Source organism: Dermacentor albipictus, chromosome 8 (assembly GCF_038994185.2).
Source record: "Dermacentor albipictus isolate Rhodes 1998 colony chromosome 8, USDA_Dalb.pri_finalv2, whole genome shotgun sequence".
NCBI lineage: Eukaryota > Metazoa > Arthropoda > Arachnida > Ixodida > Ixodidae > Dermacentor > Dermacentor albipictus.
Genome location: NC_091828.1, coordinates 16,542,964 through 16,555,846, shown reverse-complemented (window position 1 = coordinate 16,555,846; position 12,883 = coordinate 16,542,964). Strand labels below are relative to the sequence as shown.

At 49.2% G+C, this 12,883-nt stretch overlaps 1 protein-coding gene across 1 annotated transcript in view; it reads right to left on the bottom strand.

Moving 5' to 3' along the window:
• Window positions 1-1,225: 1,225 nt before the first annotated feature.
• Window positions 1,226-12,883, bottom strand: part of LOC139048372 (uncharacterized) — a 118,044-nt gene continuing 106,386 nt past the window's right edge. The window contains exons 4-5 of the mRNA XM_070522756.1: window positions 4,948-5,171; window positions 1,226-1,830 (exon numbers count right to left, since the gene is read on the bottom strand). Of these exons, the coding sequence (XP_070378857.1) occupies window positions 1,416-1,830; window positions 4,948-5,171 (639 nt within the window). The 3' untranslated portion in view covers window positions 1,226-1,415. The remainder of the gene's footprint in view (window positions 1,831-4,947; window positions 5,172-12,883) is intronic.

The following is a 12,883-nucleotide window of genomic DNA, read 5'->3' as shown; positions in this document are numbered from 1 at the left end:
ATATTAAAACCTGCACGTAGTTTGTTTTTCATAAATAGTGGGAAAGTGCTTTATCATACCTTGAAATAAAATGTTTACACTTTCTCCACAAATATTACCACATTTAGTAGCAGCGTTTCTTTTACTGAAGAGACCCCAAACGCACCATGCTTTCTTACGGTGCCTTCTGCTAGAAGCGAAGAGTGGCTATTCAGCCGTGCTGTCCGGAAGCTGGCTTTACGCATTCTCTGTCTCCTCTTTCAACCATATGTATTATCTACCCTCTGGCCTGTTGTATATGAGTACAAACGTAAGCCTTGCAGCTTCTATAATGCTATTGTGGGGGCTACAGCCGTCGGGGGGGCATTGTGACAACGACAACAGAGCTCCAGAAAGCAGTGCGGCGACGCCCACGAAGTTCTCGCTGGAAAGTGCTCACAGATGGCTCACCTGCGTCCCTACCAGTACATTATACGTGATCTCAACTACACCCTGATGCGATCTGCGAGACAGGGACAGCAGCAGCAGCAGCAGCAGCAGCAGCAGAATGGCGCACAACAACGCCTCAAGCAAACATGTCTCGCTGCGTGTTATGTGTACTGCGTAGATAAACAGCAGTAGTGCACTCAAGGTAACCTTTAACATCAACTCACCCTTACCGTATTGCACTACATGCTGAAGGTATTAGACTTTCACCGTCAAAATCACCGCTAATTATCGTCAATCAACGGAAACAGCATATAACGCTTCGCTTACATCGATTCCTACCGTGCGTGGGAACCGCATTATTTTTTTATTCCTTCATTCGGATTTTATTTTAATTTTTCTGAAACTACATATATGTATTCACTTGAATGCCACACCTTATGTAATGTTACCTAGGACCCCTAGGGTAACGAAATAAATAAATAATAAATAACCAGGAGTTGCCGACCCATGCATGCCAGGACAGGTAGCAGTTCCCATGAGTTCACCCGTTGAAAGGCATTGCACTGAGACAAGAATGTGAATGCAACTGAGCACTGTTCTAGAAATTGCGGCGCAAGGCCACGCGCTCTCCAATAAAGATTATTTCTAGCTTCCACGGGGGCCAGTGAGAGTTAGAAATGCGGCTGAAATGCGATTTTTTGTTGCGCTCCTAAATTTGTGAAGGGCTTTCCCATTCTTGGGGGTCAGATAAGTAAGGTTTGCATTAGCGTTTACTCATCGGTAGCTTTCGCAGTTGTCCGTATAAATAAAGTCAATATAGAAATAAACAGCCTTATTAATTGCTTTACATGAGTTGCCTGAAAATAGCATGCATTTTCGGGCCATCATTCCCATTTGAGTAACACCGATGGCTTTTTCTCAACAGTGCATCTGTGGACAACGGTGTCACGTAAAGTTGCTGCAACCGTGCTGCCGAGAACACAGGTGACCACTGGAAGCTACTTTGGCTAATAGAAGGGTCTCGAACTCCCGTTGCCCATTCGTGTAAGGTCTTCACCGCGGTCCGTCCTGGCAGCCAGTTCAGTAACATTCAGCACGGGAGCACCCGGAGGGACGAAGTCAGAGGTGCCGAAGAGAACCGAGCGAGCCATCTGTCCCATGGCAGTGTCGTAGTCCCTGATGTTTGTCTCGTTCAGCCATACGCCAAACAGTGGGTCACCTACGTCATAGCCGCGGTGGTTGACCAAGGTGTGCATGGCGTACATGTAGCGCCAGTCGGGGGCACAGTGGGGCAAGTAGATGGCGGGACCCATGTGTGTCTCGAGCCCGTAGTACACGCGGCGGAACAGGTGAGGCCGCTTGTCAGCCAGCTGTGTGGTGGGCACTTCAGCAGAGTTGTAGTCCCACAGCGATGCATTGAACCTGCGTGCGGTGCCGTGTTTTGATACGCCGCAAAGAAACAAACAAGGAATTTTGATAAGGATACCTGGCAGCCACTACAATGACATCTCTCCAACGAACAACCTCATTGTCAACCATTTCAACACGACTATTCTGGTGCGACGTGATCCATACTCCCACACTGAACAATGCCAAGGCAATTTAGCGTTAGTCACGTTAAAGAAACGTCGCCAAACCACTGCAGTAGCTGTTGTGTGCGTAACTCTTGATGGCGCAATTATGTGTTCTATTCGGGTAAACTGGCAGATTTGGCCAACTTTTGTTGCCAAAAAGACAAATTACCACAAATCGTAAGCTGACCCGACAGTGCTCTAAAGGAAGCAACTTGCCTATCACGACGATATCGATTTAAGGTCTACAACTTTTTTTTCTTTCCTGTTCTATGTGAAACGAGCAGGGCCAGTCTACTTCCTGAAACAATGGGGTAATGTGGCTGTAGTGAACCTTTTAGTCGTTAAATGGGAAAGCTCGATGACCATATTTCGGATTCCAGTTGACGGCCGAAAATTCAACCATTTCTTTTGAAGAAACTTACATCCGCGTCTCGTGTATATGATGACATGACGTCTTGAACTACCTTTTTACTAGACTGAGAAAACTAGGACACCAGGATAGCCAAAGACCCAGACAGTTTACTTTCGAGCCGAGTATACATAAACTACTTGTAAAAGTAATAAAACTGCTTTTTGTTCAAAAGTATGATATAGATTCCAGCATACTGCGCGGTAGTTGTTTTATTTCGTTTTGTGGGAGTTTTCATTTCAAGCAACAGCATATAAACGCCGAAATCATAATCTTAGCACCTAAATGGCAAGAAGAATTGGCTCCTCTCGTCTCTATCACTTGGAAGGCAACTAGTAGAACATGCACTTCCTATTAATTCGTAAATATATCTGACCCTATTCTCCTGCTCTTACGTTATCTGCCCATAATATTCTAGCTATTCTAGATAATAATATTCTAGATATTCTAAACATTCAAGCTTGATTATTTTGACCCAATTGATATGCCACGAAAGTACAGTGGTGTAGATTGTGTGAGTGCTGCACATCAATGCTGTATTTAAAGCAACTGCGCGGAAAACTCAATTATGTCAATCCTCAGATTACACCAGATGGGCGTCCGTCGAACGCGTGCAAGGCCTGCAAATTCACTGATGCACCATTTCATCTCAGGTTTTGCTAACCTCCATTGCATTTGAAATTGTTTGTAAGCAATTTTGTCATTCCAATACACATTCAGCATGACAACAGTAAGAGACAAAGCAACGACTGATTGGTTTATGTTAAAGGTATAAGGATTAAAGCGAATGCTGTATTCACAGGATATGAAATTTCAGTAGCTCCTTGATGTCGAAGTCAAGAGGAAGAAAATAAAAGTTAAACAGGTGTGGTAGCGATTAGGACTGATGACCGGCAATCCATTAAAGTCAATGAGTACCTGTCATGAAGTATGAAGGTCAGTCGACAGCTTCAGCGATATGTACCTACGAAGTGCTTCAGTGTAAACACCATCGACCGGTGACTTCCTGTTTGTGACAATTTAGTATCACAGTGACTAAGCGGACTGATAACCAGTACAAGAAGCAGGAATTATAAGCTGCATTGGTAAAGGTTTGTTGTCTAGTGCATAAAGAAGCTCAGATGATGTCGGAGTTATTTAGCCAGTTTTGAAGTATTTAATACCTTAGTAGCATCAAGTAGGAAGGTTTACTGTGCCTGAAAACTACATATACGGATACAATTCGGCTTCACATATTGTGCAATTGAGCGGGTGAGCATGTATTGTGAATTGAATTTTGTTATTAGACATCATAAATGTCAACTTTAGCAATTGTACTTGGCAAGCTGATACAAAAACTGATCTTAGTCACACATCCGTACCGCAAAATATAATTTGCCATAGGCTTTGCTGGCAGGACTCAAAAGCAATAATTATGACATTCATCGTCGCATTCAAATATGAAAAACAAAGGCGTAATAGTCAAATCAACCATTTTATATTCCTAGCCTATATTTACGTCGACCTGGATTTCAAATGGTTCGGACTGTATGACGTCACCGATAGAAACAAAACGATAGTACTACTGGCTGGCAAATGAATTTTGCCGAAGAGATGCCGGAACATAGACTGTCATGTACACAAATAAATTTCTAGAAAAACAGAAAAGGCAGACTTGCGCACCTAAATACTTGTATATTACATCTAAAGCCTTACAAAGGACACAATCTCATCAAATGGTGCAGCGCTATCAAAAGCAGGTCAAAATACGTTGAAAAGCTGGCTCTTCGGAGGCTCCATTGATCCGCTGGAACGTGCTTCGGAAGCTGATTGGCAGGCGCAAACTTATGTGAACGTTGCCGCGACATGGAGGTCAGCTGTTGCTCCACGCGGTCAAAGTTTGAGCCATAAGCTCGAGAAAACCACCAAGGAAGAGCGCGTCAAGGTAGTTTACCCTGGCCCCCAGAAGGTGTATGCTATGTGTCAGCGTACGAACAGTGAGCATGTTTGACATTTCTAAAGTGTACGAACACATGCACCGGTGTGAGCATGTTGCGGTGTGCAACTTCCCCCTCTCGTGTAGCGCATGTTACATAGGCCAATATGATCGGCGTATTAACGAAAGCGCAGAGGCATATGTGAACAATGTAAACGTCTGGGCTACAAAAGACAACCTGGAAACACTGCCGTAGCGGTGTTTTTGGATAGCCACGTGCGTTCAGTAAATAAGTAGACCAGAACTCCTTAGCAAGAACTATCGTAACTCTGGTGCAAAGCTTAAGCTCGTCGGTAAGACACTTTGTTGCGCACCGCTGCGCTCACCCTCCTCGCCACTTTTCCCTGCGAGGGAGCTCTGCGCATAGCACGGCAACTCGCCTACCGCGTAGCGACACCACCTGCTGCCTTCGAGACTCGCGGCAGCGCGACGGTAAGAGGGCCCAGGGGGACGCTGCTACCTTGAATTGCCGCTAAATGCACTTTGGCGTAGTACCAACATATGCGAAGGCATATCGTGCCCACATATGCTAGTACACAAAACCTTTGTTTTCACAATTGCTGCACCTGCGCACTACTCACTCGTGGTAAGTATCCATGAACAGGCGGATTAGGCGGGAGTTCTTGTGAGCGATCATTATCATGTTGCCAAAAAAGCCCCCATTGAACCAAGCAACTGTCGCCTCGTAACGCAGGAACCGCCGGAGGGACTGCACCACGAAGACGTCCGAGTCGAGGTAGATGCCCCCGTAACGTAGCAGCACGCGAATACGTACAATGTCCGTGGAGTGCTGAGGCCACTCCGGCTAAAAGGGAAACAGAATTGCTATGAACAGAATACACGCACATGATTTGTTTTCAAAGCTACGTGAACAATTTTAAATATTCATTTTCCCCCAATACTCCTGTTACAAAATATTTTGACGTATTTTATATTATTTATACACGTGTTGAGAACAGTCTGTATTACTCAATACCACAGTTTCAAATGACGCAATGAGCATTCAATTTCTGCGACATTTCATAACTGCGAAAACTGCGCACAATCATTGGAGTAAATGTCGCAATTTCGCCCGAAAGGGGAAGCATCGATTGCGATAACAAATTAGTAGACAGCTATACGAAGTAAGGATAGTAGCTTTATTGGCGGTATAAAGTTGGAAACAATTGTTTAGTCACTAAATTATCAAGCATGGTGCCAGAGTGCACATGAAAACATGAGCACATCAGACTCGATGACCGCGAACACTCGCTGTCAAAACGCTGACTCGATGAAACGCGGCAGCGGCAGCGAGCGTAGTGACATTCGTGCTGTGTATCGCTTTAAAACAAACTGAGCAGCGAGAACACAGCACGCACAAACGTATGAGCTGTTTGCAGATCGCTTTCAAAATAGGGCACGCGAGACTGCGCGCGGACGCGCAAAGGGCGCAGTTTGTTTTTTATTGCAACAGCGTGCTTTCTGGCATAAACAATTATTTACAGGTGTAGATAAACACCGGATTCTCGGAAAAAGTCCAGCAGTTTCTGGTGGTGGAGACCCAAGATATACATCTGGCGGCCGACGTGAGGGTGGTCCACATCGAAGCAGGTGTTTCTGGCGGAGGGCGTGTAAGTCCAGAGGAGGTGCCCAGTGTACACCTCACAGACAGGAGCGGGACAGAAGGGGCAGGAATCGCTGATAGAGGCACGGTACTGTGCGGACCACGACCAGGTTAGAGCAGGGGTAAGGGCTACACCTAGGCGTAAGCTTCGTAGCAAGACCTCTTCCCACGCTAGACCGCCAGCAAGTTCGGTGCCACACGGTGGGAGATGTGCTCGTGTGGCGTGCCGAAGGTGTTCTTTTTCTGCGAGAAGCCTTGTCTCCGGAGAGGTGGGGGCCGATTGAAGTGGACGAGAAGTTTTGTTATGACTTGTTGCATCCACTAAGGCTTGTGTGTGACATGCATTGCGACGTATCCATTGTAGACGTACTGTAACGGGTAATTGCTCAACTATGTCCTGAATCTCGTGTGCCAAAACGTCGGAATTCAGAACGCGCCGCAGACAACGGATGACAGCTGAGGAATAGGTGAAGATGTCAATGTGCCTACCAGACGACAAAAGGAGCGGACAGAGGATGGATATTGCGTCTGGGATTGCCAAAAGCTGCGCCTGTGTCGACGGTCAGGCAGGGGACCAAGCATACGAGCAGGTTGCTATTTCTGTCAGTATTTCCGGACAACCGATAGCCATGGTGACGTGATCATCACTCACACTAGCGTCGACCTACGCTACATGTCTGCGGGAAGAGCTCGCACTCGTAGTTGATGAGCTATTTGCTATTATACTGGACTCACTAAGGTTGCCAACGGATCGTGCGCGTATTTGAGTCAAAGGCCGATTGTCCGTAACTTGCTGATAAAGCCACGGTGGTCGTGGCGGGCAGGAATCGCGGGGCATCGCCGAACCGTCTGCCATATACCTCTCAAGAGCTGCGGTTTCAGGGATATTATGGCACTTTGCGGAACAAGCTTGGCGACGCTGGTGAACCAGTTCGTCTAGCGTATTACGCTTTGGCCTGGTGTGCGTGAATGGGCGTAATTTGAGGGCGGCCCGTAATAACACGCATTGCTGCTCGATTGATAGTTTCCAAGCGGTCCCACTCTGCGCGTGTCATGTGGTCAAACTGGGCTTGGTATATCAATCTTGGCTGTAACACAGTACGTATGAGGAGGCGGGCGATGATGACTGTGGCACCACCTGACTTTTGAGAAATCCTGTGGACGAGTTGCAGCATTTGGGATGCCTTCTGACGTGCTGTGCGAATCCCGGGGCTGGCGGAGCCGCACTCGTGCAGGTCCAGGCCAAGGACTTAGAGTGAGCTAACGACTGGAATTCTGCTTCTGTGCTAAAAAATAGGACGACAGGGGTGGTGTTAAACGCACGGCGACCGCGCGCATTCGCGACGGGAAGCAGAGCCGTCTTTTGAGGCGACAACGGGAGTCGTACAAAAGGACACTATTGATCTGTAATTGTAAGAGCGACCTGTAACCTTGTGGCTTGAATTTGGAGAAACGGGTGGACAGTCCATACTGTGATGTCGTCCGCATGAATGAGTGCGTGCAGATCAGCAATGTCACCCAATCGCCACCCCAAGGCTAATGTTGAACAATATGGGCGCCCGCACTGACCCTTTCGGTACTCTGCGATGTGGCCGAAAAGATCCCACATTGTTTTGTTGATGCGGATGGCGAATTCACGAGATGTAGGAAAGGTGTGAACAAACTTGCATATGTGGGCGGGTAATCGAATCCAGCGAAGCACCTCAACGAGGGAAGCGTGGCTGCCGTGGTCATATGTCTTGCGCACATCCATGCTGAGAACGGACCTCACTCGGGTCGATCGGCGACCAGTCAAAACCATAGAGGATAAGTGACCTAGGCCATCCTCTGCACCAAGGTGGGGGCGAAAGCCAACTTGCGACGGATGATACCAGTGATGTACGTCTAGCCTACACTGGATTCGGTTAGCCACCATGCGTTCCAACAATTTACATAATGAACATATCATAGACATTGGTCGAAGATTTGATATATTGTTATGTTTTGATATATTTGATATGTTGTGTGTGATATATGTTCCCTTTGAAACTGCGAAATTCCGCAACCTTTGGCTGCACCTCGTAACCAGTCCACCTGTTGCACCGAACCGGGGGCAAGACAGCACTGCCTAAAGTGAGTTAGAATGCTTTAGGCTTAGCCGACTCATCGCGTGAAGAGCGATCCCGTCAAGGCGCAATAACGCCACGCAAGAAAGAGCAGCTGCGGCAGCAGTTAGCTGTGGAGATTATGACGACTATTCCTGCTGCTGAGTCGGTAACCGCTACCAACGGAGAGACGATGGAAGACGACATACCATAGATGACCCGCGAACACTGGCGTCTCCGTGCAACGCTGCATCACCGGACGCGTCTCCCGCGCTTCCCTCGTCAGTTGCTCCTGTACAAAAGCGTCCGTGCCTGCTCAATACTGACGCTCTACCGGCAGCCCATCCTGCAGCCCTCTGGATCGTATAATGTTGACATCCGTCAATAGGAAGGCTACTACATAGAAGAGAGAGAGAGAAAAAAAACTTCATTGCTCAGTTAATCGGAGTTATGGCAGTTCTGGGTGGGGTCCTCAGTCCAGAGCTCCACTGGCTCTCGCGGCTCGCTAAGCTTGGTCCAGGAGGGCCAAATGGCTCCCCTGATCCTCGCTTGCGAGTAGTGCCTCCCATTGCCGTACGAAGTCCGTGACGCTTAGAAAAAGTGAATTGATGTTGCTTGGCCGAGCCGTACATTCCCACGTTATGTGGGCCAGCGTGGGTTTTGCGCCGCACCACGGGCGTGTCGCTGTAATATGTCGGGTGCTTCTTGTGAAAGCGGTTTAGGTGTGGGTATGAATAGGTTTGTATGCGACGCCAGTCTTGGGCTTGTCTTCTATATAGTTTGGGGTGCGGAGGGCCGTAGGTCCGTCTCTCCCTCCTCTGATTCTCTAATATGTCGCGCACTGCGGGCAGTGGTTCCTCTAGGGTTCTGGCCGCTGCTCGGTCGTTGCTTCCTCTAGCTATGCGGTCTGCCCTATCGTTCCCGTCCAGTCTGTTGTGCGCGGGCACCACGTAGTGCCGTGGTCCAGTCCAGTCGTGAGCCGAGTATTCGTTGGGCGCTGCGCGGTAGCATTACCCGCATGAAGAGTCGACACACTGCCTGCGAGTCTGTAGGCACATGAGCCGACTGACCCTTGAAGTCGGCGTCTCGTATCGCCAGCGCTCTTGCCGCTGCCTCTGCTGTGCATACCGAGGTAGTCTTAACAGTAGCGGTTATCGTGGTGACTCTGTTGGTTGCGGCGATCGTGTAGAAGTCCCTGCGAGTGGTTGCATTCGCGTCAGTGTAGTAGGCGGCCGGATCCTTGCCGAATCGCTTCTGCAGAGTCCTCGTCCTGGCCTGTCTGCGGCCTCCGTGGTACCTGGCACTCATATTTCTTGGTATAGGTGAGACATGGACGTGCTCACTCAAATCTCGTGACAAGTCTGTTTCGTCTCCGCAAAACAGGGGTCGAGCATTGTGTCCCAGTCTTTGGAGAATAGAGCAGCCCTGGGGCGTAGAGCTCAGCCTTTCTCTTTGCGATATCGGAACTGCAGCGGCATGTTCTTCATATTTGTTGTTATTATTATTATATTATTCTTCATCATGCTGACTGTGTTCGGGAGTCCCAGAGCAGATTTGTATGCCGTTCTGACAAGGGTGTCCACCTTCTTCATTTCAGTTTGGTCAAGTTTTTGGAACGGCAAGCCGTAAGTGATGCGGCTAATCGCAAATGCTTGCACCAGACTAATAGTTTCTTCTTCCGCGAGTCCGTTGCGGCTGAGTCCAACTGGCCATATCATAGGTGCCACACTCTTAATGGTTGGTTTTAAGCTCCGAATTGTGGCATCGACGTTGCCATTATCTTGGATAAGTAGGCCAAGCACTCTCATTTGGGCGACTTCAAGAATGGCCTGGCCGTCGAGATGTAAGTCTATCCTTGGTGTGGCAGCTTTCTTATGACGCTTGCTGCGTACGCGCATGAACTCTTAATTTTTCGGGTGCGCACGTCATACCCTCGTGCTTGGTGAAGTTTACTACCTTGTTTATGGCCTTCTGTAATAGGTCTTGTTTTTCTCCGTAGGAACCCCGGTGTGCCCACAACGTTATGTCATCGGCGTCGATGGTACATCCGAGGTCGCGTGCTTGCTCGAGTTCTAGGGCCAGTCGCCTCATCCCGACGCTGAAAACAAGTGGTGACAACACTGAGCTCTGTGGAGTTTCTTGGTTGGGCATCGCAAAGATGTCAGAGCGCGTACTGCCCAGCCCATTCATTGCCTTCCTGTCGCGAAGGAAGGTAAGGACGTACCGAAACACTCTTCTTCCGCAACCTATGTCTTCCAGACCATCGAGGATTGCTTCGTGAGAGATCGTGTCAAACGATTTTTTGACATCGAGCGCTACAATTATCCTGGCTTCTTTGCTTCGTGGCGGGTCCAAAACTTCGTCGCGAAGCATAAGAAAGGCGTCCTGTGCCGAGACGTGTGGCCTGAAGCCGAGCATAAAGTCGGGGAAACGTTCATTCCGCACGATTTAGTTGCTCAGTCGAGTTTGGATCACCTTCTCAAAAAGCTTCCCTGCACACGACGTGAGTGATATTGGTCTCAAGTTTTGCAGATCTCTGGGTTTAGCCGGTTTCGGTATGAGTATGATTGTAGACTCTTCCCATTCTTCTGGTAGTGCCCCGTCGTCGGACCATACATTATCGTTGAAATAGGTCGCAAGCTGCTGCAGTGATTCCTGACTCAGGTTGCGCAGCATCCCATTCGTAATGTGGTCCGGACCCGGTGCGGTGTTCTTCCGGAAATATTGTGCGGCTGCATAGAGCTCTGCCGTTGTTATGGCTGCGTCCAGCTTCGCGTTGTCTGGTCCCTCATAGTTGTATTGTACTGATGTTGTGTCCGGAACTCCTATGTAGACGCTCTTAAGGTCCTCAATGAGTGCATCGGTCGTGCCATCGGTCGTGCCATCGTATTCATTCTCAATTAATTTCAGTTTTGTGTTTGTGGTGGTCCGTGTTCCTGTCGGTCCTATCATACTGCGCAGAATAGCCCATGTTCGCTTTGTGCTAAGCGTTCCTTTGAGTGCATCACAAAACTGAAGGAAATTGGTGTCTTGCAGCTGCTGCGCGTACTCACTGGCTTCCTGCGCAAGCCTGGCTATCCTGATCCTGAGTTTTCTGTTGTGTGTCTGTCTCTTCCAACCTTTGGTGAGACTTCTCCGCGCTTCCCACAGGTGTAGTACGTACCTGTCTACTGCCGGTGTTTTCACTGTTGTCGATATTTCCCGTGTAGTGCTTCTGTGCATTCTCCTGATAAATTCCGTCCATTCTGTAGCACTATCGTACGGTGTGGTCTGCTTTTGCTTCTGTCTATAAGCTGTCCAATCGGTTATGGTGGCTTTTCCTAATTTATGGCGAACCCGCGTCATGTTAACTGAGACACTAATAATGCAATGATCACTGCCAAGGTCTTCATCTAGGTTGTTCCAGATAACAGCTTTGTCATTGTTGCTGAAAGTTAGGTACGGCGTGGTATCTTTGACTACACTGTTTCCCGTTCTGGTTGGTTCACCCAGAAAGTAAGAAAGCTCCAGAAAGTCACTGAGCTCCAATTCTTCGTCTCCTGTTGCAAACCACCGGGGTCGGTGTTGTTGAGCAACTTTGTGCGCTCGGCTTCTCGGTCGGCCTTCTGGTCGTGTTTGCTTCACGCATTTTTTGCAGCTTCAGTCACCCGTGAGGTGCTGCCCCCCTGCAAGCGGCACATCGTGGCGAGTACTCGTGTCCGTCTTCGGGCTCGAGCGCCCCACAGATTCCACACACTTTTGTGTCCGGTTGCGGGCAAACGTCCGTGCGGTGGCCGACGCTGTGACAAATCTTGCAAACCTGCACCAAGTTGTGGTATGGATGGCACGCCATTTCCCTCCCCACCGCAATAGTAGACGAACCGCGGTAGGACCGTGCCGAGGAAAGTGATGACTGCGCTCTTCGAGTCCCCTAGTATTCTTGCCTGGATTATCTCGATGCCCTGGGTACGGACTCGGAGGTTTGCCTTGATTGTCTCTCCGGGCGTGTGCGGCGGGAGTCCACGAATGACACCTCTGACGGCACCTTCACCTGTGGCAGCGTACGCATTGAACGCGTGCGTCTTGCCATTGACTGTGAGAGCTGTGATCTTGCGTAGGAGATTAGCTGTCTTTTCCTCAGAAGTTGAGACTATTGCGATGTTTGAGCCCTGTTTTATGCGCAGTATAAAATGCTCACTCTTTGTTGTGGCAGGCGGCGATCACTGCTGCGAGCATCGGGCTGGTTAGAGTTTTCAACGGGAGTCCTTGGTGCGGGCGGAGAATTATCTTGAAGTCATCCCGCGGCAGTGGTGGTAACTTGTTCCGTCGCGCCCTGCGTCGGCAGATGGGGGGTGAGTTCTGTTCCTTCTGCGAAAGCTCGTTCTGTTTCGCTTGCAGGCGTTCCTTCGCTTACTGCCGTTTTTGGCGGAGCGTTAGCACCGTCTGCCATCCCAATTCGTCGGTTTCTCTCGTAAACCGCCGCAGGTCCTCAGCGTCCGTGATAAGCCTTGTATTAGTTTCATCTTTACGAGTTAAGGCTGCGGAAAAATCCATGCCGTCTTCCTCTGTACCGGATTTCGGTTGGGACGGCGCGTCATTTGAGGCGCCCGCCGCAAAAGAAGAGATTTCTTGAGACGCCATTTGCGTCGGTGTCGTGTGCCAGACGCTGCACCGACGCGAGGCGGCGGCCGCCGCCGCGCCTTAGCTCTGATGCATGCTAACTCCGACGCCGCGTATCTGGTAGCTTCTTGAAATAGCGGAGCCGCCGGAAACGGGCCTAGGTCCAAGAGGATGGTGTCCCTGCGTTCCGTAGACGTTCAGGGTTCTGGACATACACAATTTCGGTCAGTT